The following is a 22,177-nucleotide window of genomic DNA, read 5'->3' as shown; positions in this document are numbered from 1 at the left end:
TAGAAGAAGAAGAATAGGCGGAAGAGTCGCTGTCAGGCGAGTCTGGGCCCTCTGTGGAGGTCGGGGAGGGAGGAGCCTCAACGGGTGGCTCGAGGATCACCCGCGGCAACGACGAACGCGACTGCGTGTTGGGGGGGGGGGGGGGGGGTTAGGGTGGGCAGAGCATAGAACTGGAATTAGCAGAACGGACATTCACATTTAAAACAATTTCCCCGCAGTCTTGGGTCAAACATTACATGTTGTGACAAGTGGACCGATGGGTTTCAGAAAAGGGACATTAAACGTCAAACGTCCATTCTGCTGATTCTGATATAATGGTTGTCTGGCTGTGAGAGAGGTGGTGCTCCTGTGAGCAAAGTCCATTCCACGAATTCAAATCAAGCATTCCAATTCCATATTCCAATCCCAGGCAATCTAACTCCTGTGATTCCTACTGGACACGAGAGACTGGCCCCTTGGGCTAAGAGCTCAGACGGACTTACGAGTTCAGCCACGTCGGAGGGCGTGACGGCGGAGTCCGGCCCCTCTGTGGTGGTCTGGGAGGAGTCGGCGCTGGGGGGCAGTGAGGGGCATCTCAGGGGGTCCAGCAGGAGCCCGTCGGGCATCTCCGCATTCTCTGGGGTGGCGTAGTCGGCAGTTTCCGGAGTATTGTTAGCCCCGCCCCCACTGGAGCTGTGACTCAACATGTCCTCATCCGCGGTGTTGTCGTTGGGTGACTCGGGGGTACCTGCCGCTCCCTCACCACTGCCCGACGCGCCGAGGCCACCGACTTGCTCCGAGGACGCGCCGCTGAGGTCCACGGACTCTCCGGGCTGCAGTGCATGCTGGGAGGAGCGGGGCTGTTCGGTGATGATATCGACCACCTGTGCCGTGCCATCGTTGCCCGCAACAGCAGCTGAAGGGCAAGACATCATCATCATCATCTCTTAGAGATAAGGCAACTGCCCAGGTTTTTGTTACTCCATTAGCTCAAGGAAGTTGTTCCGTTGTCTCTCACCTGTGAAGGCCCCCGTGGTGACCTCGGCCCTCTCTGGGTCATCCTCAAGGCCCTCCTCCTCCCCTGACAGTACCTTGCCTGGGTGAGATGAAAAATTACAGGTCAGATTGTTATTTGGGAAAAACAAAATAGCAATAACGTCCCTGCTTCTGCAAGGGGACCGCTACAGCCCGTGACCCGACAGCACTTCAAGGGGTTGGTTCTTTAACCTCTGGTTGGGGACCGACCCCAAGTCGTTGCAAGTGTTTGAGTTATTCCAGAGCCAGCCCATTTGACTGTCAACTTGAATCATCTAGTCTCCATAGCACCACCCCATCTCCTCCTAAAAACACCATGGCGACAAAACCAATGTTCCTGCCTCTCTGACTTTCTCCTCCAATGGGTTTTCAGGAGACAATGAGAGGGGATGCTGGGAGTTTACAACCTTCCCACAGTGTTACAGGAAGCAGTACAGAAAGACAGAGATCATTAATTATTAGAGAGAGTTAGTAATCACCTTTCTGTTTTCTGAGGATGAGCGGGCTACTGCAGGAGGACACGCCCCCGGCTGCAGGCAGGAAACAGGAAGAACACAGGAAGTGAGGACAAGAAAAGCGTAGAAAAGGCCCATGGAAATCCCCATAATCCCAGGATGTGGGTTAGTCAGAGGTTATATGTACAAAATGGCACCCTATTCCCTATATAGTACACTACTTTAACCAGAGCCCTATGGAGAGATGACACCCTATTCCCTACATAGTGCACTACTTTAACCAGAGCCCTATGGAGAGATGACACCCTATTCCCTATATAGTGCACTACTTTAGACCACACCCCCATGAGCCCTGTTCACAAACAGGGCCCTAAAGAGAAGACGGGTGCCATTTGGTACAAGGAAAAGGAAGGTCACAGTAGAGACAGGAGGACTCAGTTTTTCCATTTACCCAATGACTGCGATTGCAAGTTTGAGCGACAACATGCTCCACCAATGACTGATGAGCTGGAGAGCAATTTCACTCCCCTCCCAATTCCAAGAATGCCTATTCCACAATGTGCTAGAATTATCCACGTTCGGGAGAGTTGAAGTTTGAGAGACAGTCCCACTACCTTGTGGCCTCCTATCACGATGCTCGCTCAATTAAGAAGTCATCACCGGTAGAAATAAGCTGGAAGGAGAGTGCATTCCTGAACCAGCAACTTCAACTGAGCGTGCGGGTGCTCGACTTACCACAAGGAGTCGCTGGAGAGTGACAAGACAAGGCAACCCCACCAAACCGAGCCAGTGCTGGAAGAATTAGTGCCGCCCTTTTCCCCAGGCACTATTGGTGTTATGTGACCAGGATTCAAACTCCTGGACACAGCGACGCAGCTGTTCTGCGAAGCAGTGACTTGGAACGTGCAAGAATCTATACTGAAAGAGCCATTCACCAAACGACCACGCCGTACTGATTTGACCGCTGGCTCAACTAACCAATGAATTCCAGGATGCTGCCGGAACGGGCGCGGCTCTCGATGTCCTGGCGGAAGATGCTGGCGTGCAGAATGCTGCCGGGCGTAATGAGCATGTGCAGTAGCTCCGGGGGCGGAGTCCGGAACATCTGCTGCAGGAGCTCCAGAGCGGCAGTCACAACGTTGTGGTCATGGTGCTGGGTGAAGTGGAGTGTCAGCTCATACACCTAGAGAGACACACACACACACACACACACACACACACGTGTTACACACACACACACACAACGCAGACACACACCTTCCTGCAGAAGCTTTTCAGGTGTGGGCTCATCCTGCCTCCTCCATCGCCTGCTCACCTGCAGCAGCTGTTCAGGTGTGGGCTGTATGTCGGCCTCCTTCCTCATGACTCCAAAGCTCCCCTTCAGGCTGGTGGCCCGGTCGTACTGCTGCAGTAAAGGCATCAGGTAACGAAGGGTTAACAACGCCCCCAGTATCAGGTGGCTGGGAAGCTCATCTCCCGGAACTAGAAGACCTGGAAATGGGGAGAGGAAAAAGAGACAGAGACAGAAAGAGAGAGACAGACAGAGAAAGCATCTTTATTAGTGATAGTTGTTGTTGCTTTACTGATGTTTTATTGTCAATTAGTTAATGCTGTGTGTGTGTGTGTGTGTATGTACGTAGTATATGTATATTTGTGTGTATGTATGTGTGTGTGTGTGTGTGTGTGTATGTGCGTGTGTCACTAACCCAGCAGCACATTGAGTAACCAGGTGTAGAAGTAACTGGCTCGTCTGGAATGCTGACACACGCTGGCGGCTGAGGTGGCTGCTGTCCGACGGAGAGTTGGAGACGAGGACTTCAGGTTGGCCACGAACGACTTCAGCAGCACCTGCAAACATCAAACCATCTGATGTTTATAACACACATCACATCACGTAACACACATCACATCACGTAACACACATCACATCACGTAACACACATCACATCACGTAACACACATCACATAACACACATCACATCACGTAACACACATCACATCACGTAACACACATCACATAACACACATCACATCACGTAACACACACCACATCACGTTACACACACATCACGTTACACACCTCACATCACATAACACACCTCACATCACATCTCATCACATAACACACATCACATCACACACACCTCATCACATCACACACACCTCATCACATAACACACACGTCATCACATAACACACATGTCATCACATAACACACATGTCATCACATAACACACATCTCATCACATAACACACATCTCATCACATAACACACATCTCATCACATAACACACATCACATCACACACATCATATCACGTAACACACATCACGTAACACACATCACGTAACACACATCACGTAACACACATCACGTAACACACATCACATCACATAACACACATCACATAACACACATCACATAACACACATCACATAACACACATCACATAACACACATCACATAACACACATCACATCACACACATCACATCACACACATCACATCACATAACACAGCAATCAGATATGGTCGGGATTAAGGCTAGCTGAAATCACAGCACAACACGTCACCCCCCCCTCACTGTTTCTACCTGTTAAACATATGGTTTGTTTGTTTTGACAGGAGGGGGGCAGGGAGGTGGACAGAACCCAGGTCTCAGATAGGGAAACAGCACGTGTTTATAGAGACGACCGTGTCGCAGCAGAACCACCAGTTGTCAAGCTTCTCATTGGGGAACGCCAGACGCTTCAGTTGTTTATTTGATTTCAATGGTTTTTGTGTGATTGTGTTAGAGCGTGTATGGATATTAGTGTTAGCGTTTGTATGCGTCTGTTACCGTTTGTGTGTGTATTCATATTATAATTTATAAATATATGTGTTTATGTCTCTATTAGTGTTTGTGTACTTGTGTTATCAAGTGTATGTGTCTATTACTGTTTGTGCATGTGTGTATTGGTGCTATCTGGGGTGTGTGTCAGTGTTAGTGTGTGTATTGGTGCTATCTGGGGTGTGTATTAGTGTGTGTGTGTGTGTGTGTGTGTGTATTGGTGCTCTCTGGTGTGTGTGTGTGTGTGTACTGGTGCTCTCTGGGGTGTGTTTTAGTGAGTGCGTGTGTATTGGTGCTCTCTGGGGTGTGTTTTAGTGAGTGCGTGTGTATTGGTGCTCTCTGGGGTGTGTTTTAGTGAGTGCGTGTGTATTGGTGCTCTCTGGGGTGTGTTTTAGTGAGTGCGTGTGTATTGGTGCTCTCTGGGGTGTGTTTTAGTGAGTGCGTGTGTATTGGTGCTCTCTGGGGTGTGTATTAGTGAGTGCGTGTGTACTGGTGCTCTCTGGGGTGTGTATTAGTGAGTGCGTGTGTACTGGTGCTCTCTGGGGTGTGTATTAGTGAGTGTGGGTGTATTGGTGCTCTCTGGGGTGTGTATTAGAGTGTGTGCTCTCTGGGGTGTGTATTAGTGAGTGCGTGTGTGCTCTCTGGGGTGTGTATTAGTGTGTGTGCTCTCTGGGGTGTGTATTAGTGTGTGTGCTCTCTGGGGTGTGTATTAGTGTGTGTGCTCTCTGGGGTGTGTATTAGTGTGTGTGCTCTCTGGGGTGTGTATTAGTGTGTGTGCTCTCTGGGGTGTGTATTAGTGTGTGTGCTCTCTGGGGTGTGTATTAGTGTGTGTGTGTGTGTGTGTACCTTGACCTCCCCGTCGTTGGCGAAGTGTCCCAGGGCCGACATGATCTTGGGAACGGCGGCAGCTAGGGTCTCCTGAACGGTCTCCTCCTGCCTCTTAATGATCCTCGTCAGACAGGGGAGGAGGTTCACCAGGTACGGTCTGATGGGGTTCAGACACATTAACTGGGTGAGAAAACAACTCAAAGCCTGTACAACACTAAAAAAAAATACTTTTAAAAACTCTGATGACGTATTTATGCTCCTCCTCCCTGGGAGGTAATTACACTATACTGAAACACTGCTGACCCCGCCACGCTCCAGCCTGACCCCGCCCCGAGCCAGCCTGACCCCGCCCCGAGCCAGCCTGACCCCGCCCCGAGCCAGCCTGACCCCGCCCCGCCCCTGCCTGACCCCATCCCGACCCTGCCTGAACCCGCACCGCCGGCAAGGCAGCACAGAGCTCAGCTGAGCCTCCTCAACGCTCCGTTAGACCGGCTACCCCCCCGACTGAAACACAGCCATGACCAGGAGAGACGGGGGCTGAAGGCCTCCTTTCACATAGCACAGCTCAGTGAAGAATCACTCCTTGACATTTTAGGAACAACGTTTTTTTTTATTTATTCCGTGTTCTTGTGGACTGCAATAGGAGAGTGACGCTTTAATGTTGGGAACACATTTTTAACTGGCAGAGGGAGAATCAGGCACAACAGAAAACTAACAGAAAGATAATCAGAGAAGCAGACAGAGAGAGAGACAGAAAGGGAGACAGAGAGACAGTCAGATAAGCAGACAGAGAGAGAGAGAGACAGAAAGGGAGACAGAGAGACAGTCAAAGCAGACAGAGAGAGAGAGAGAGACAGAATGGGAGACAGAGAGACAGTCAAAGCAGACAGAGAGAGAGAGACAGAAAGGGAGACAGAAAGGGAGACAGAGAGACAGTCAGAGAAGCAGACAGAGAGACTGAAAGAAAGACAGAGAGAGGCTGAGAGAAAGATAGAGACACAGAAAGATAGCAAAAACAATGCATTCATGTTCTATAAATACTTATTTCAAGTAGCTGAAGCAAATAACAGCCCCTCAGACAAGGTTCCAGGTATTACCGACCAATCACCAGAGAGCACTCTATAACCCTGGAGGCCCGGGTCAGCTCTGCACCCGACATACTGACTCAAAGGCAACAGTCTGCTGCCCATGTTGTTAATGGATGCGTTGGTTAAGGACTCGTACAACGGTCACGCCTTGCCCACCAGGAGGCAGCTAAATCCCATGATGTGGTTACCAACATGCCAGCGGGCATTGTGGGAGGAGCTCCATGCCGGGACAAGTTCTGCCTAAAAAAAAGACACTGGCCCGGACCGGTATCTGGGTGATGTCTCTGTCCTGCATTTGAGTAACGCCCCGGACTGGTATTTGGGTCAGGACATCCATGACCTTTCACCTGTTTCAATGCTTTGACTATGACACGATTTCTGGTTCAAGGAAGTTTTTTAAATGTGTGTGTTTGTTTCTCTGCGTGTGTCCTACCTGCACTTCTGTGGTCTGATGAGATGAGCGAGCTCAGCGAACCTCCACAGCGCGGCTCTCAGGCTCCGAGAGGCACCGTTCTAACAGAGAGATACACACCTTCATCATCATCACCACCACCACTTCACAATAATCATCATGAATGCCAACATCAGCTGTAAAGAAAAAACTCAGTCATCTACACACGCACAAACATTTCCCCTTCTCTAAATCCTGCCGACAAAAGACCAGCGAGCAGGTGGAGTGGTTTCACTCTTTAGCAAAGTTTTTTAGTTTTTTTTCTTCCCATCACAACAATAACTTTAAGTGTCAGCCAGAATGAAAATGTACCTTTTTAATCTCTTTGTACAACTCAAGCTGTAGTCTAGGTAAGTTAGAATCCATCAGTGCCTGAAAGAAAAGTACATTAATAAATAATATAATCTTCAGCGATGAAGGAGAAACAACTGTAGGTCAGAAAAGGCAGTAGAGGGGTCCTCACTTTGATGATTTTGTTCAGGCACTCGTCGGCCACCATTCTGACGTCCGACTCTCGGTCGTCGCTGCACAGCAGGAACATCTCCATGGCGATACCTAGAAGCTTCTGGAACTCTGGAGACGTTCTGATCCCACAGCCATAGAGAGAAGAGAGGAACTGTCATGGACACGGGTGAACATGACTGACTGACCTACTGACTGACCTACCCACTGACTGACCTACCCACTGACTGACCTACCCACTGACTGACCTACCCACTGACTGATCGAATGACTGATCGAATGACTGACTGACCTACTGACTAATCTACTGACTGACCTACCTACTGACTGACCTACCCACTGACTGACCTACTGACTGACCTACTGACTGACCTACCTACTGACTGACCTACCCACTGACTGACCTACCCACTGACTGATCGAATGACTGATCGAATGACTGACTGACCTACTGACTAATCTACTGACTGACCTACTGACCGATCTACTGACATTGGATACAGTGTTCAGTATTGATGCATGACTAAGGAACCGGTTTCCATTTGGGAAGCCTACATAATAATCTGTAAGCTTCCACAGGCATATGACTCACCTAGCCTCACCAAATCTGATCCAACCAAATCTGATTAACAGATGACCAAAAACAGCAGGCCTGATCTGGAAAATCCTACTTTGTGTGTGTGTGTGTGTGTGTGTGTGTGTGTGTGTGTGTGTGTACACTAGAGCTGTCAATTTCAGCCTAAACCCAAAGGTTACAAAACAAGCCAGGGCCATGACTTGAATTTAATGTGTCAGGCTGGGTTTTTAGGCTGGCCGAATAGATAGTAATGAAATACAAACAATAAAGCTGTGACCCGTAGCTTTGTCTCTCTCACCTCCCTGTCAGCTGGAACGAAAGGAGCAGGTGTGGGGCAGAAGTTTTTATTAATGCCAATTATTAAGCAGGTTCTGGGTTCAGGCTTAAATTGTAACTAAATAATAGTATGCTGGGTATATCGCTCTCCCCCCACTAATGTGATTTGACAGAACTTTGTATTATGTAATGAATGTCGGTTGTTACCTTTTCTAACACCCCCACAGACACCTTGTCGGCTTGTGCAGTAAACCCATGAGCCGTCTATGAAGAAGTTGTTATAAAAGGTCCCCAACTGACATTCATTACATAGAATGTATTTGGCATGCAATTATCACATCACATGGTTCACCCAGATCAACCCTCTTTCACTGCCTGTTTGCTGCACAGTGGGAATGTTAGTCAGGGTTTGAGTTTCCCTATCAAGCTGTCACAGATTTAGAACAGCACAAGTGGAAATACATTCCAGTTTTTTGATGGAAAATTCTATGAATAAATTGTTATGTTGATATTTTTTTTACCATAAAACATAACCCACATGCCAAATGTCCAACTATACCATAGAAAAAAAAGACTTTCCAACCGTACCATAGAGTAGGAAGATGAAATAGACTTTCCAACCGTACCATAGAGTAGGATGATGAAATAGACTTTCCAACCGTACCATAGAGTAGGATGATGAAATAGACTTTCCAACCGTACCATAGAGTAAGATGATGAAATAGACTTTCCAACCGTACCATAAAGTAGGAAGATAAAATGGACTTTCCAACCATACCATAGAGTAAGATGATGAAATAGACTTTTCAACTGCCGCACCAGAAAGAATCACTGCTGAATCAGGTTTGAACACTGATGCTTCCTTTCACATCAACTACACTGGCTTACCTCAGAGACTGAGCTACGATGTTCTCACATATGGTCAGGCAGTGGGTCACTCGGTCCTTTTTGGTGGTGGCCAACTCCTTTTTCCTATGGAGTGGAAAAGGGTTTAGAGTTAGGAAGGAGGGCATCAGTGGTGCATACTCCATGAAGTAGCTAAGTGTCAACAACACACGCAGCCCAAAACAAATATGACAGACCGCTTTAACAACATTGTTCCGGACCGAATAAGTTATATTGAGGAGGCATTGCGGGGACGGAAGAGAGGAAGCTATTGTAGTCTACTGGGATGCTTCTGTAGGATGAAAACAGCAGTGCAGCTGTTTATGTGAAACACCTCGGAACACCCGTTTCCCTAATGAAGCGGAGCAACGGGGGCGTGAGTGGGATGGTGTGATGCAACAGTGATGAAGTCTGATTGCACTGTATGCCTGTGATACAGAGGGTTCAAAATCAAGGTGTTGAAATAAATTCCACTCACAACGTCTAAGGGGTGGGGAAAATGTGAAGTCAGCTGTATATGTATATAAAAATAAGAACCACAGATACATTTCTCAAGACGTTACTTATGTATATAGTTAAGCATATAGAGAAACAAAAACCAGCTGTGACAAGCGTATGTTCAGCTCAGCGGGTGTTAGTATTTGCAGCTTTACTTTTCTTAGCGCATTAGCATTTGTTTACAAGCATCAGCTGACGTAAATTCCGCAAATTGACGTTGCGCGCAAGCTCGGTTGTTCTGTAGGTTGTAGTTTGTGTTATGATAGATATAGCCTCGAGGTGCGATGTTGACCACTACTGCAGGTACATCGCTAGCAAATATTTTAGCAACGCTAGCTGACAATAAGGAGGGGACAGCTTCACCAGCTGAGGGGCTAGACAGCTGCCGTTTATTTGCGCTTAACTCACAGCTATCCAGTTCTCCCTTTGCCACTGCGCCATCTCGCAAATCAATTTCCATAGGTATTACAAACACGGACTTACTGTTTTTGAACCAGCTCCTCTGCCGTTGGAGGTCCTTGTTGTTGCTGGAATGACTTGAGAGATTCAAAGGCCTTCATTAATTTCTCCATGGTAGCCATTTTAACAGCACTGGCTAGCTACGTTGGCTAAAAATATTTACAAAGTATCGTTAGCATCAGCTATCTAGCTAACCTCTAGTAGCTAACGTTGGCGAAATCGGCTAACTAGCCAGCTACACTACAGTAGCTAACGTTGCGGGGGGGGGGCAACACCGTATGCACGGGGAAGCGAACGGTCCGTAGTGCGACAAGCGTGTGAACACTGCTCGCGACAGCTACTGCCGCCTATTCGCCTTCGCTTTCGACGCCAGAAAATCCGTTATGTATTTGAAATATCCTCAGTGAATGAATGGTACGTTGGTTGATATACCATTCATAGCCAAAGCCATCTTTGATGCACCCCGACCGACTCACAAGGAAGTGAGAGCTGTGACATTTGGGGAGGGTGGGACAACGTGACATTGGGTAGCCAATCAGAGGTAGCGATTTCGGGGATTGTCAGTGGCGAGCACAAATAACAGTGGGCAACCGCTTTTTGTTGTTGAGCGTCACGAGCGCTGAAATACTGCGCGAAGATGCGACATTCTGGGATCTAAGAACCGTATATCATCTGAACCATTTATTTTCCGTCCATTCAACTGTAATCCCTACAGTCAATGCACTTGAGTCGGGGGGAAATGCTAGCTTCCTTTCGAGTGAGATAGCTTGGTAGTATCATCATGTGATCCAGGCGCGTCTCGGCTCTGGGGAGATGAGGATGAGGTAGTTGTATTAAAATATATTGGAAAAATACTAGCCTGCAGTCACACATCTACATACGCGCACATGAAAACTTGGAACACACCTCAGACTTGGAATCTGTTATGAAATCACATTCAATCACTTGGCGACATACATGTTTCGGTGTGCTTTCTAAATGGCACCCTATTGCATGCTGTGCTTTATTCTGACCACATAGTTACCAGATTAAAAGTAATGTAATCCGGTTTGGGCCTCGTATTGCTTTCCTGTTTTGTATTGTATATTGAAAAGTGCTTCTAGACTACAATGTGTAACTGGATTTTCCTAATTTCATATTTTTTTGGTTTGCAGCTAGATGTAGTCTGTGTCATAACAGCAAATATGTAGTAGAGGAAAAATAAATATATAATCGAATCAGTGAAAGAAGAAAAATTGACAAGAACAAAACAGTTCAGTGACTCAGATGTTGTTGGGTTTTTTATACAAACGGCAGTGTATTATCTCATTATAATTACAAATGTCAGAAGATATGGTACAGTAACACTCAGTGATATAACTTGTACAAGTATTACATTGACTGCAGTGGTTGAACAACATGACTGTACAACTACAAAAAAAGAAAAACAAAGTGTATGTCCAAAATACCACCCTTTTTCTGAAATAGTGCACTACATTTAATAAGATGCCTGCAGGTTCTCCAAGGAGGCCTACTCAAAAGTAGTGCCCTATCTAGGGAATAGGGTGACATTTGGGCAGAATACCCCACCCCCTTAAACAAAATAAAATAAAAAATAACTGGTCACTTTGTGAAAATAAAGTTCTTGTCCCTTCTAATACGGTGTCATTGGCACTGAAAAGTCATTTAAATAACAGACAACAAACCAACAAAACCAATAAACCATTACATGCTTGAGTAATAAAAAAAAAAACATTGTCTTTTTAAAACAGGCATTAAAATGCACTTTGTGCGGACATTCAAAATTGTTTTTGTCAACTTTTTTTGGGAGATGTAGGTTCCTTTATAGCCAAGTGTAGGGCCAGCCATTCAAATGAAAAGGTGAAAATGAAATCAAGTTAAAAAACAAAGACAGAACTAAGGTTATAAGGTTGCGTATAGTGCAAGAAGAAAGCCCTGGAGTTTTTCTGTCCTGACCCAAGGAAAACCCCCGGGCCCCAGTCACAAGGGCCTAGTTACTGCCCGACGACCTTGTACAGACACAGGCATGGCTGTCTGATGGGTGCTGAATGTTTAACCACATCATGTGTAACACCAATCAGAAGCAACCGTCTGCACGGTCGATGACACGGCCGGCAACCATTGGCTGATGCAATGCAACGTCTCCCAGCCTGGTAGAAACGGGACCAATAGAGGTCAGTGACTAGGGCCCGGCCAGGAAGCCGTCCAGGCCCTCTGCATTACACTGTCGCGACGTGCTAAGGAGTAATTTGTTTCAGTTGAAACATTCCATTTGAACCAAAACAACTTCCAATCTGATTTTGACGTCACTTTTCGCATCACTGGCATTCATTTCAAAGATAAGTCCTGTGGTCATAGAACCATATCACCCATGTAGCGTACTACTTTCGACAACAGTGCTTTTATCTACTGGACCTGCTTAGAGTGATGAACTATGCAGGAAATAGGGCGCTGTTTGAGACACACACATTGTCCCAACACCTCAGCGCAAACAAAAACAAAACGTATTTCAGCGCTTTACAGGGGTGGATGCCAAACCTTCCATCCACTCCAAGGGTTTATGTGTGAGATGATGTTCAAAGCGCTCTGAAGTTCATACTTTACAGGGTTTTTGAGGCAACGAGTGGTTCAGACAGACAGGCAAGGTGATCTTTGTGACGTGTCTTGACTGGACGTAAAGGTATAGAAAATATAGAAAAGTCAACCAGATGCCAACCACCAGCAGAATGTTTCTGATTCTGCGGTGGACTATAATGTACTGAGTTGTTATCCGTTAATGCTAACAGCTGAGTCGTTATCTGTTAATGCTAACAGCTGAGTCGTTATCTGTTAATGCTAACAGTGGGGGCAAATGCTTCAGGCATTTGCAATAAACAATGTTGTTTTCTAACAGAGAAGTTCTAATCGCTTCCTTACAAAACTCAGTTTAGCAGTCGGTGTTGCATTTGATTGTTAACCTCAGTCATTTGTATGTAAAAATGTCAACTAGAAACGTAACCCTTTAAGAAATGTCAACATTTACATTCTGTTGTTTGTCCAAAACTCTAACTGTTTTTTGTCGATGACGTCACAAAGGGCTATAAGAATCTTAAGAGGTTAATTGAATGTTGATCCTTACAGGATTCAACCCTAAAACCCTAAGAGAAATTTCATCTTTGGGAATTATACGGACAGGGAAGAGATACAGTACAATATGCACTCATAACAAAACAAAAAAAGATCCAGCTCAAAAATTTTCACAGCATTAAAAAGGTTTTTGTGTTGGTGTGTGTGCAGGGTGGCGGGGGTGGGGGGTGAGCTAAATTCCCTCAGTTCCTGGGTGTCCCAGATAATCAACAGCACACGGGTGAGAAACAAGCTGACCCACCGAGTGCAGCCAGACAGGGATCTATGTCCAAAATGACACCCTAATCACTCCCTTCAGAGTGCACTACTTTTGTCCGGGGCCCTTTGAGGCCTGTGAACGAAGGGGAGAGAGGGAGAAGGACTCTCGGACACTGAGCAAAAGTAGTGCGCTACACAGGGAATATGGGGCCACTTTCTAGTACTAAATGACAAAGTGATTCTGCAGGTCTTAACGTCTGTACATTGGTAATGGATATATAAAGGCAGAAATAACATCACCTCCTCTCAGACATACACACACATACCAAGGTATTCCAATGGAAGAGCAACCAACGGGCCTTCATAGGGTAGTTAGTAAATAATCAGATCCTCCCAAATTATTGGCTATCAAGTCTGCATCCCAAACGGTACCCTGTAACTTATTTAGTACTCAGGGTGCCATTTCGGTTGAAGACGGTATGATCTGCCACGCTCAGTTTAATGCCACGGGACAGAACCCGCACGGGCCACAACTCTCTGCGTTCCGGAGGGTTTGTGTTAAAAGGGGAAGTCACATTTCGGGCTGGACCTCACGTTCCGACCGGCAACAAAATGAATCTATTTGTTTAGCGTCCCGCCAGAGGCCGTAGAGCCCCTGGTCAGTGACAGGGAACGCCACATATGGGTGGAAGGGTTCCACGCAGAACGGTACCTGTGGAAAGAGGGAACATCGACATTTCATAGCACCATGATGAAGAGACGGGCCTAAGGTAAAGAACCACCTCCGGACGCTCCCTACATTGGGACTCTGCTCATCACACACCGACCCTGAACATCAGACTGATCTGAGTGGCGACACTATGTTACCATGGCAATGTCACTTTGCCACGACAACACAACGTTATTCTGAGAGTTGTAAGACAGGGGGCTCTGTCAAGTCAACATTCCTGGGCTTGATTCCCAAATGACAGCCTGTTAAACTCCCAGGGCTCTGCCTTGGAGGAAGGCCCAAAGGGAACAAGGTGTCATTTGGGTCTTGCACGTGGATTAAGTCAAATATACAGAAGTGTCCAACTTTAACTGTAAACGGAAAACTCTTTCCGAAGAACACAGGCCACTTCAGTTCAACCTATCTGACACGCTCTTGATTTATATGAAAGCACTTTTGTCTTCGAAACAAAGCCCGTCAGAGTTACAAAGCATGGTCCTGTGACGTTTCATAGCTGCATATTCAGTGTGTACATCGTCATTGTATTCTTCATCACTATAGCTTAAGGCATGGACACAGCACAGATATACTACACTGTTAAATGAAGGCCTCGCTCTCTTTCCCTCCATCTCTAAGTGGAATGTTGTTTCTAAGTGACAGTACTGATAAGTCATAACGTGATTACACAATGAGTGCAGTGTGTCCATTGACAACAACAAGCGGAAATGGGAAAACCAGGCAAAGGACAATATAGGAAAACTGAAAGGAGTACTGGAGATTGGCATATGACAACACATCTGACAACAGACAAATTCTAAATCAGCCTGAACTCTGCCCCCTACAGGTTCCAAAAGGAAACACAAACATTCCGATATCAAGAACATTCCAGCGTTCTATCAGCTTAACATTGACCAGTGTGAGAGTGAATTTCTGCCAAATCTGTCAGAGAAATTGACCATTCCAATGCTGACTGGGCATTTTCCGTACTGCATGTTTCTAGGGAAGGAAATCTGATTGAGCAATGAGTTTGACACGGATAAACCTGTGCTGGCAAAACAGAACCACAGAACCACATCTGATCCTTACTGGAGATATTAGGGTTAATTAATCCAAGCCACCCACTTAAGGTAATGCTTTAAATAGGGGTTGAGGGCATCAGGTTTTGGGCCTGGGGGCTAAAACAAGGGGGCTAGAGTTTATAGCTAAGGTCTAGGGTATAAGGGGAGGGTCTCGCTAGGGTCTAAATCATAGGGGTAGAAAATGGCATCCTATTCTCTATAACTTTCCACCAAGGCCTATAGGGCAGAGCCGCAGGACTCCAATAAGTAGTGAACTATGCAGGGACAGAGGCATTCCGACCGTCCTAAAAAGGCCTGATGCTACATGAAGAACATAACCAGACTACTGAGACGATGGTTCAATCCCAAAGAGCAGCCCTGTCCCTACAAAGTGCACTACTTCTTAACCAGAGCTCTAGGCTAGGCTAGGGCACTATACAGGAGAACAGGGTGCATTCTGGTACGCAGTCTATGCTCGAAAAATAACAAACAACAAAAAAAAAACATCCTTAATACACATTTTCCATACTCGAAAAGAAATGAAAAGAAAAAATGTTATGTATGCATTCAAGTGGTACTTATATGGCTCTTAGAATAACAACCTTTAGTGAAAATATACATCTATACATCTAGACAGAATTCAAGTACAAATGTACAAAATCTTTAAACTCATACGTTTTTCTTTAATTAATTATTATAATACACTTTTAATACATATCATAAATACAGGTTCAACATTCATCGAGCTCGTAAGGTTTTACACTCTGGAGGCTTTTGACGGAGGACGGGGTGGCGGCGGGGGGGCGGGTGGGGGGGGGGAGAAGGAGAAGAAAAGTGGTTTAGAGTTGCGAAGGCTCCTCGCGCTCTTCGTCTTCGTAGCCACTCTTAAAACAGACCTGGGAACAGTAGTTTGATAAGTTGTTACAATGGATCAATAGATTAGATAGAACTGGGAACAGTAGTTAAATAAGGTCTTTAAAAAAATAAACATTTACCGCGGAATAATAAGATACAACAGTAAAACACGTATCTTCCAGTAAAAGGAAAGCATTCTACTGTCTCTGGAACAAAAACTATTTCCAAAAGAGAAATTGAACCCTCTCATGGACCACCAGACAATTGACAATGTTGCTGTAGCCCCGAACAGACACAGGGCTTTTTAACAATCCCCTTCAATAAAGTTAAAGATTTTAGGAAAGAGAATAGCGTGAATGTATTCAAAACCCAGCAGGGGAAACGGCCCCGTAATAATTACCATAAAATGATAATCAGGTTGTGAATCCACAACTCTTCACATGGTAAAGACGACAGCCTAGAGATGAAGGAAGACGGAAAGCGGGAAAGAAGGAAGGATAGAGGAAAGTACCTTAGCCCCCACCCCCTCTCACGGCGGCGGGAGGGGTGTTAGCAGCACTTGCCTCGCGTCTGAACAGCCGGTAGAAGAAGCCTCTCTTTGGTGGTGGGTTGGGCCGGTTCACATCCAGGTCTGAACACAACAGGCCGTCCGTCTCATAGACGTTTATCTCCTTAAAACACTCCATCTCAATCATCTAGAGGGGGGAGGGAGACAGTGGGAATACAGCATGTAATAACAGGGGTATAATACAGTATTTACATGTAATAACAGGTGTATAATACAGTATTTACATGTAATAACAGGTGTATAATCCAGTATGTACAAGTAATAACAGGTGTATAACACAGTATTTACATGTAATAACAGGTGTATAATACAGTATTTACATGTAATAACAGGTGTATAATCCAGTATGTACGAGTAATAACAGGTGTATAATATCATCAGGTGGAAACAGCCATGTTGTAGTGATGACACAGTTGGACAGTACCTCTCACACAAACACACACTTAGGTTGGTTTGTCTGTCCTTGTGGGAACCTGAAGATTAACCCTGTCCCAGATTCCCAGAAACCCCTAAACCTAACCTGGGAAACATGGATAGATATGCACCCCCCCCCCTTGCTTTCTCTCTCACTCTCTCTCTCTTTCTCTCTGGATGGGTGCAGTACCTCATTCTGCCAGGGGATGGAGACACTCCCTGTCACAAACTTGTGGTAGAAGTCATCATCCGTGGGGTCCAGGTTGACCCCCTTCACCGTAGAGAACTGCTCTATATCCAGGACGTCCTTACAGTAGACCGCCCGGGGCTGAAGAGGAGGGAGATGACACATGGTCAGCAGATTGCACGTCCACTTAATGTCTTCACGCAACGTCTTCCCCCTGGTTCCTTCCCACCAGGACAGCAGAACAGCCTTTCAAAGGCCCTCCTCGTCAACGCTGTGTTTCTGCTTGTTGCTGATCTGAAGGCTGTTTATGTTCAGGGTGTGTTCTGTGTGTATTCCTTTGTATCCTCACGCCAAGGATTTAGAGAGATGGAGTGTGTGTGTGTGTGTGTCCTTACATCAGGGCTGAAGGGGGGTTCCAGTATGCCCGCCTCCAGACGTTTGAAGTTAATGTTCCTGAAGATGGTGTGTGCCTTCACCTCCGCGCCTCCTCCCCCCTGACATCCCAAACGCACCTTCGGGTCCTTCGCCAGCAGCTGAGGAGGAGACAGGAGAGGAAGAGAGAGCAGAGGGAGAGACCAGGAAGGGACAGGACAGGAAGAGGAGGAGACAGGAGATATAGAGGAAGAAACACGAGGAGGAGACAGGAGAGGAAGAGATACGAAGAGGAGACAGGAGAGGAAGAGGAGAAACGAGAGGAAGAGGAGCAGACAGGAGAGGAAGAGGTGACACAGGGTTCGACAACTGAGTACGACGTTCCAATATTCCTCCTTGTCCTGAAGTGTTAAGTTGTCCACCATTCCCCGGAACGTGTTGGACGGACATACTACCTATTCCTTCGAAAACCACAGAAGGGAAAGAGGGCACACTTTGGGAGGAAGCAGAGTCTCGGGCAACAGGAAGCAGGAGCAGGAAGTGACACAGCGTTTTACAAGGGTTGTGCAATGAAACCATTGTAGGTAACTAGACTGGTTTTGGTACACTTAGGGCCTGTTTAAACATCCCGATCAGACACCGAGACCTGGACACAACCAGAACCCCACCAGGCATCCATCTCACACACACACACACACACACACTGTTGGGGGGGGGAGGTTGGGGGTAGTATAAACAAGCTGAATCTTCAATAAAGGAAAAGATACAGACAAAAACAAACCATGGGAAGAGAGTGTGTATCTGTGGACAGTCGTCCATTGACCCAACCACAACGTTCACACTCCAATGCCACACACACACACGCACGCACACACACACGCACGCACACACACGCACGCACACACACACACACACACACACACACACACACACACACGCACACACACACATGCCAAAAGCAAGCACATACAAACCGCTCTAAATGCTTTTTCATTGCTAAAGCAAATACTAGGTCTTGTGGCCTGACCGATTATGGTCTGATACCAGGCTAACACACAGAGAACAGATGGTTCTGACCACTGGTTGATACCAGGCTAACACACAGAGAACAGATGGTTCTGACCACTGGTTGATACCAGGCTAACACACAGAGAACAGATGGTTCTGACCACTGGTTGATACCAGGCTAACACACAGAGAACAGATGGTTCTGACCACTGGTTGATACCAGGCTAACACACAGAGAACAGATGGTTCTGACCACTGCTATGACACCTCACACTGACACACACACACACACACACACAAAATAAACATAAATACACACAAGTGGTTTGTGTGTGTGTGTCAGTGAGTGTGTGTGTGTGTCCGTGTGTCAGTGTGTGTGTGTGTCCGTGTGTGTCTGTGTGTGTGTATGTGTGTCAGTGTGTGTGTGTGTGTCAGTGTGTGCGTGTGTGTCAGTGTGTGTCAGTGTGTGTGTATGTGTGTCAGTGTGTGCGTGTGTGTCAGTGTGTGTCAGTGTGTGTGTGTGTGTGTGTGTCAGTGTGTGTCAGTGTGTGTGTGTGTCAGTGTGTGTCAGTGTGTGTGTGTGTGTCAGTGTGTGTGTGTTCTGAGAGTCTCTCCCTCCTACCTGTCTGCAGATGTCCTTGGCCTCTTCAGAGAACTTGTCAGAATATTCCTCTGGAACCTCCCGGACCCGTCGGTCCACCTCTTCCCTCTTGACCCGCTCTTTGCGCCGGCGGAAAGGCGACTGTCCCTGGATCATTTCGAACACCAGGCAGCCCAGACCCCACCAGTCGGGACTGAAGGAGTACGGCTCGTTCTGGATCACCTCCGGGGCTGACCAACAGGACAGACAGACAGATGTTTAACACGAGTCTGGACCTCGTGGCAGAGACACTGGTGACAGGGTTAAAGAGACACAGGTGACAGGGTTAAAGAGACACTGGTGACAGGGTTAAAGAGACACAGGTGACAGGGTTAAAGAGACACTGGTGACAGGGTTAAAGAGACACAGGTGACAGGGTTAAAGAGAGACAGGTGACAGGGTTAAAGAGACACAGGTGACAGGGTTAAAGAGAGACAGGTGACAGGGTTAAAGAGACACAGGTGACAGGGTTAAAGAGACACAGGTGACAGGGTTAAAGAGACACAGGTGACAGGGTTAAAGAGACACAGGTGACAGGGTTAAAGAGAGACACATGACAGGGTTAAAGAGAGACAGGTGACAGGGTTAAAGAGAGACGGATGACAAGGTTAAAGAAACACAGGTGACAGGGTTAAAGAGACACAGGTGACAGGGTTAAAGAGACACAGGTGACAGGGTTAAAGAGAGACGGATGACAAGGTTAAAGAAACACAGGTGACAAGGTTAAAGAAACACAGGTGACAGGGTTAAAGAGACACAGGTGACAAGGTTAAAGAAACACAGGTGACAGGGTTAAAGAGACACAGGTGACAAGGTTAGAAAAGAGAGAATGGAGAGACGGATGACAAGGTTAGAAAAGAGAGAATGGAGAGACGGATGACAAGGTTAGAAAAGAGAGGGAGAGACGGATGACTACATTTAAAATAAGGGAGAGAGGGATGACAGTTAAAAAAGAGGGGGAGAGGTATGTTAATGTGTTAATGTAAGACTGTGTTGATGTAGGACAATGTAGGACTATGTTAAGGTAGGACTGTGTAATTGTAGGACTATGTTAAGGTAGGACTGTGTTAATGTAGGACTATGTTATGTCTATTAAGGTAGGACTATGTTAATGTAGGGCTGTGCTAAGGTAGAGCTGTGTTAAGGTAGGGCTGTGCTAAGGTAGGGCTGTGTTAAGGTAGGGCTGTGCTAAGGTATGGCTGTGTTAAGGTAGGTGAGATACTAATTAGGGTTAGGATTACCTAATGCCTTGATCAAATATTAAGGACGGCATCAACATTTCAAGGACTCTACAAGCAGCTGATTTTCCCTGCATTAATGTACTGTGTATAGGATTAATGCGCTTGTATCTCGACCAGAGTGAATCATTCTAAAATACCTCAACCTTCAGGTTGAGGTATTTAACCTTCCATGGAGGTCCATCCTCATAGCTGTGTGGGATATCAGTCAAAATATTTACCTCGGGATGAGTTGCGCCAGTAGATAAGCCAATGACCAGTTGAGTAAATAAGAGTTTTCTTTCCTGGCATAATACAGGAGCTAATCTCTGAGATATGAAGTAGCCACAGGCCCAGGCAAATGTTAAAGAGTTCTAAAACACAGTGTTTGGTAGGTATTTATTAGTGTTTGTTTGTTTGGTGTAATAAATATATTGCTATTTTATTAAAAGACAAAAACTGATTGGTGGTTGTGTGGAATTGTGTTTAGGAGATAAGGCTAGCGAGGTATCGTACCCATGTATCCACAAAGACCAAGAGGAGTCAGGAAGAAGGAGGAAGGCTAGCGAGGTATCGTACCCATGTATCCACAAAGACCAAGAGGAGTCAGGAAGAAGGAGGAAGGCTAGCGAGGTATCGTACCCATGTATCCACAAAGACCAAGAGGGGTCAGGAAGACCGAGGAAGGCTAGTGAGGTATCGTACCCATGTATCCACAAAGACCAAGAGGAGTCAGGAAGACCGAGGAAGGCTAGTGAGGTATTGTACCCATGTATCCACAAAGACCAAGAGGAGTCAGGAAGACAGAGGAAGGCTAGTGAGATGGAGAGTGTGAGGTATCGTACCCATGTATCCAACGGTGCCTACTCTCCCTCGTATCGTCTCGGAGTCTGGAATCTGGACCGCTAACCCCAGGTCAGAGATACGGATGTGCCCTGCAGAACATGAATACACTTGTTATAACAATGTTATGAGCATGAACAAGCGTATTATTACATGAATAGGAGTGTAATTACATGTTTCTGAAAATTAATATGGCTGTTTTAACATGGGTACGAACGTGAGTAAGAGCGCTGTAACATGTTATGAACAAGAAGAAGTGTTCTAACACGCATGTGAACATTAAGTGTTTCCATGTTCTTGAGTAGGACTCCTCTTGCAAGTGTATTCACATCAACAAAGACCACAGAAAATCCTTAAGCAATACGACCATCAGTAGAGGAATAAGCTCTAGCTAGTTCCGTCTTTTAGGTGATCACGCTTACCACGGTCGTCTAGAAGAATGTTTTCAGGTTTTAAGTCCCTGAGGAGAAAAAAGCACACACACACACAAACACACACATTAAGTTTTGTAGTTACTGTTATCCAACATGTAGGCTGTGGTTGCACATGTCTTTTAGTTTACTACAGTGATTATTACTTGTATTATTAGTAACAGGTTGAATGACTGGATGATTCATTTATGAAGGTAACAACTGATTGACTCATTACTCACCTGTAGACTATTCTCTCCCGGTGCAGGTCTTCTAGCCCAGAGCAGATCTCGGCAGCGTAGAAGATAGCCCTTTGCTCGTCGAAGCCCGAGTTCCCCATGTTGTAGATGTGGAACTTCAGGTCTCCTCCATTCATTATGGTCAATACTAAACATAAAGCATCCTTCGTCTCATACGCATAGGCTAAACTAACCTGGAGAGACAGAGAGGAGTAGGAGGAGCAAGAGGAGAGCAAGGGGGTGTAGAAGTAGGAGGAGCAGTGGAGAAGGAGTTTGAGGCAGGTAAGGGGATGAAGGCCGGGGGGGAGAGAAGAACACACTGATTGATGATTTCACAACTACAGAAAGTTCCAGCATGCATTGCAAAATGATGAACAAGACGACCAATCCAACATATACTGTAAATGACACACACGTACATATACACACACACACATCTACACAGTGTCCATGGAAACAGCAAGTATGCTGGAATGCACAACGACTCCATTCTGTCTCCATAACAACAGA

General features: G+C 46.2%; 2 protein-coding genes across 8 annotated transcripts in view; both read right to left on the bottom strand.

Annotated features, from left to right (window-relative positions):
• Positions 1-10,305, bottom strand: part of htt (huntingtin) — a 42,495-nt gene extending 32,190 nt beyond the window's left edge. For 2 of the 6 annotated variants that reach the window (XM_029118060.2, XM_029118064.2), the window contains exons 1-12: positions 9,848-10,305; positions 8,870-8,953; positions 7,130-7,262; positions 6,979-7,038; positions 6,649-6,728; positions 5,146-5,284; positions 3,176-3,317; positions 2,785-2,960; positions 2,448-2,652; positions 1,494-1,544; positions 998-1,075; positions 483-895 (exon numbers count right to left, since the gene is read on the bottom strand). In XM_029118060.2, coding sequence (XP_028973893.2) covers positions 483-895; positions 998-1,075; positions 1,494-1,544; positions 2,448-2,652; positions 2,785-2,960; positions 3,176-3,317; positions 5,146-5,284; positions 6,649-6,728; positions 6,979-7,038; positions 7,130-7,262; positions 8,870-8,953; positions 9,848-9,945 — 1,659 coding nt within the window. In that variant the 5' untranslated portion in view covers positions 9,946-10,305. The remainder of the gene's footprint in view (positions 1-482; positions 896-997; positions 1,076-1,493; positions 1,545-2,447; positions 2,653-2,784; positions 2,961-3,175; positions 3,318-5,145; positions 5,285-6,648; positions 6,729-6,978; positions 7,039-7,129; positions 7,263-8,869; positions 8,954-9,847) is intronic. The other 4 variants (XM_029118061.2, XM_029118065.2, XM_029118062.2 and 1 more) reach the window with 3 other exon arrangements.
• Positions 10,306-15,713: 5,408 nt separating this feature from the next.
• The window catches only part of grk4 (G protein-coupled receptor kinase 4), a 49,852-nt gene continuing 43,388 nt past the window's right edge, over positions 15,714-22,177 (bottom strand). The window contains exons 9-16 of one of the 2 annotated variants that reach the window (XM_029118070.2): positions 21,671-21,861; positions 21,441-21,478; positions 21,021-21,110; positions 18,941-19,149; positions 17,334-17,471; positions 16,942-17,079; positions 16,333-16,464; positions 15,714-15,810 (exon numbers count right to left, since the gene is read on the bottom strand). In XM_029118070.2, coding sequence (XP_028973903.1) covers positions 15,754-15,810; positions 16,333-16,464; positions 16,942-17,079; positions 17,334-17,471; positions 18,941-19,149; positions 21,021-21,110; positions 21,441-21,478; positions 21,671-21,861 — 993 coding nt within the window. In that variant the 3' untranslated portion in view covers positions 15,714-15,753. Of the gene's footprint in view, positions 15,811-16,280; positions 16,465-16,941; positions 17,080-17,333; positions 17,472-18,940; positions 19,150-21,020; positions 21,111-21,440; positions 21,479-21,670; positions 21,862-22,177 lie in introns of both variants that reach the window. The other variant, XM_029118071.2, reaches the window with a different exon arrangement.

The sequence above is a fragment of the Esox lucius genome, chromosome 25, assembly GCF_011004845.1.
Source record: "Esox lucius isolate fEsoLuc1 chromosome 25, fEsoLuc1.pri, whole genome shotgun sequence".
NCBI lineage: Eukaryota > Metazoa > Chordata > Actinopteri > Esociformes > Esocidae > Esox > Esox lucius.
Note: the sequence above shows the minus strand (reverse complement) of the source record. Positions and strands in the feature narration are given on the sequence as shown.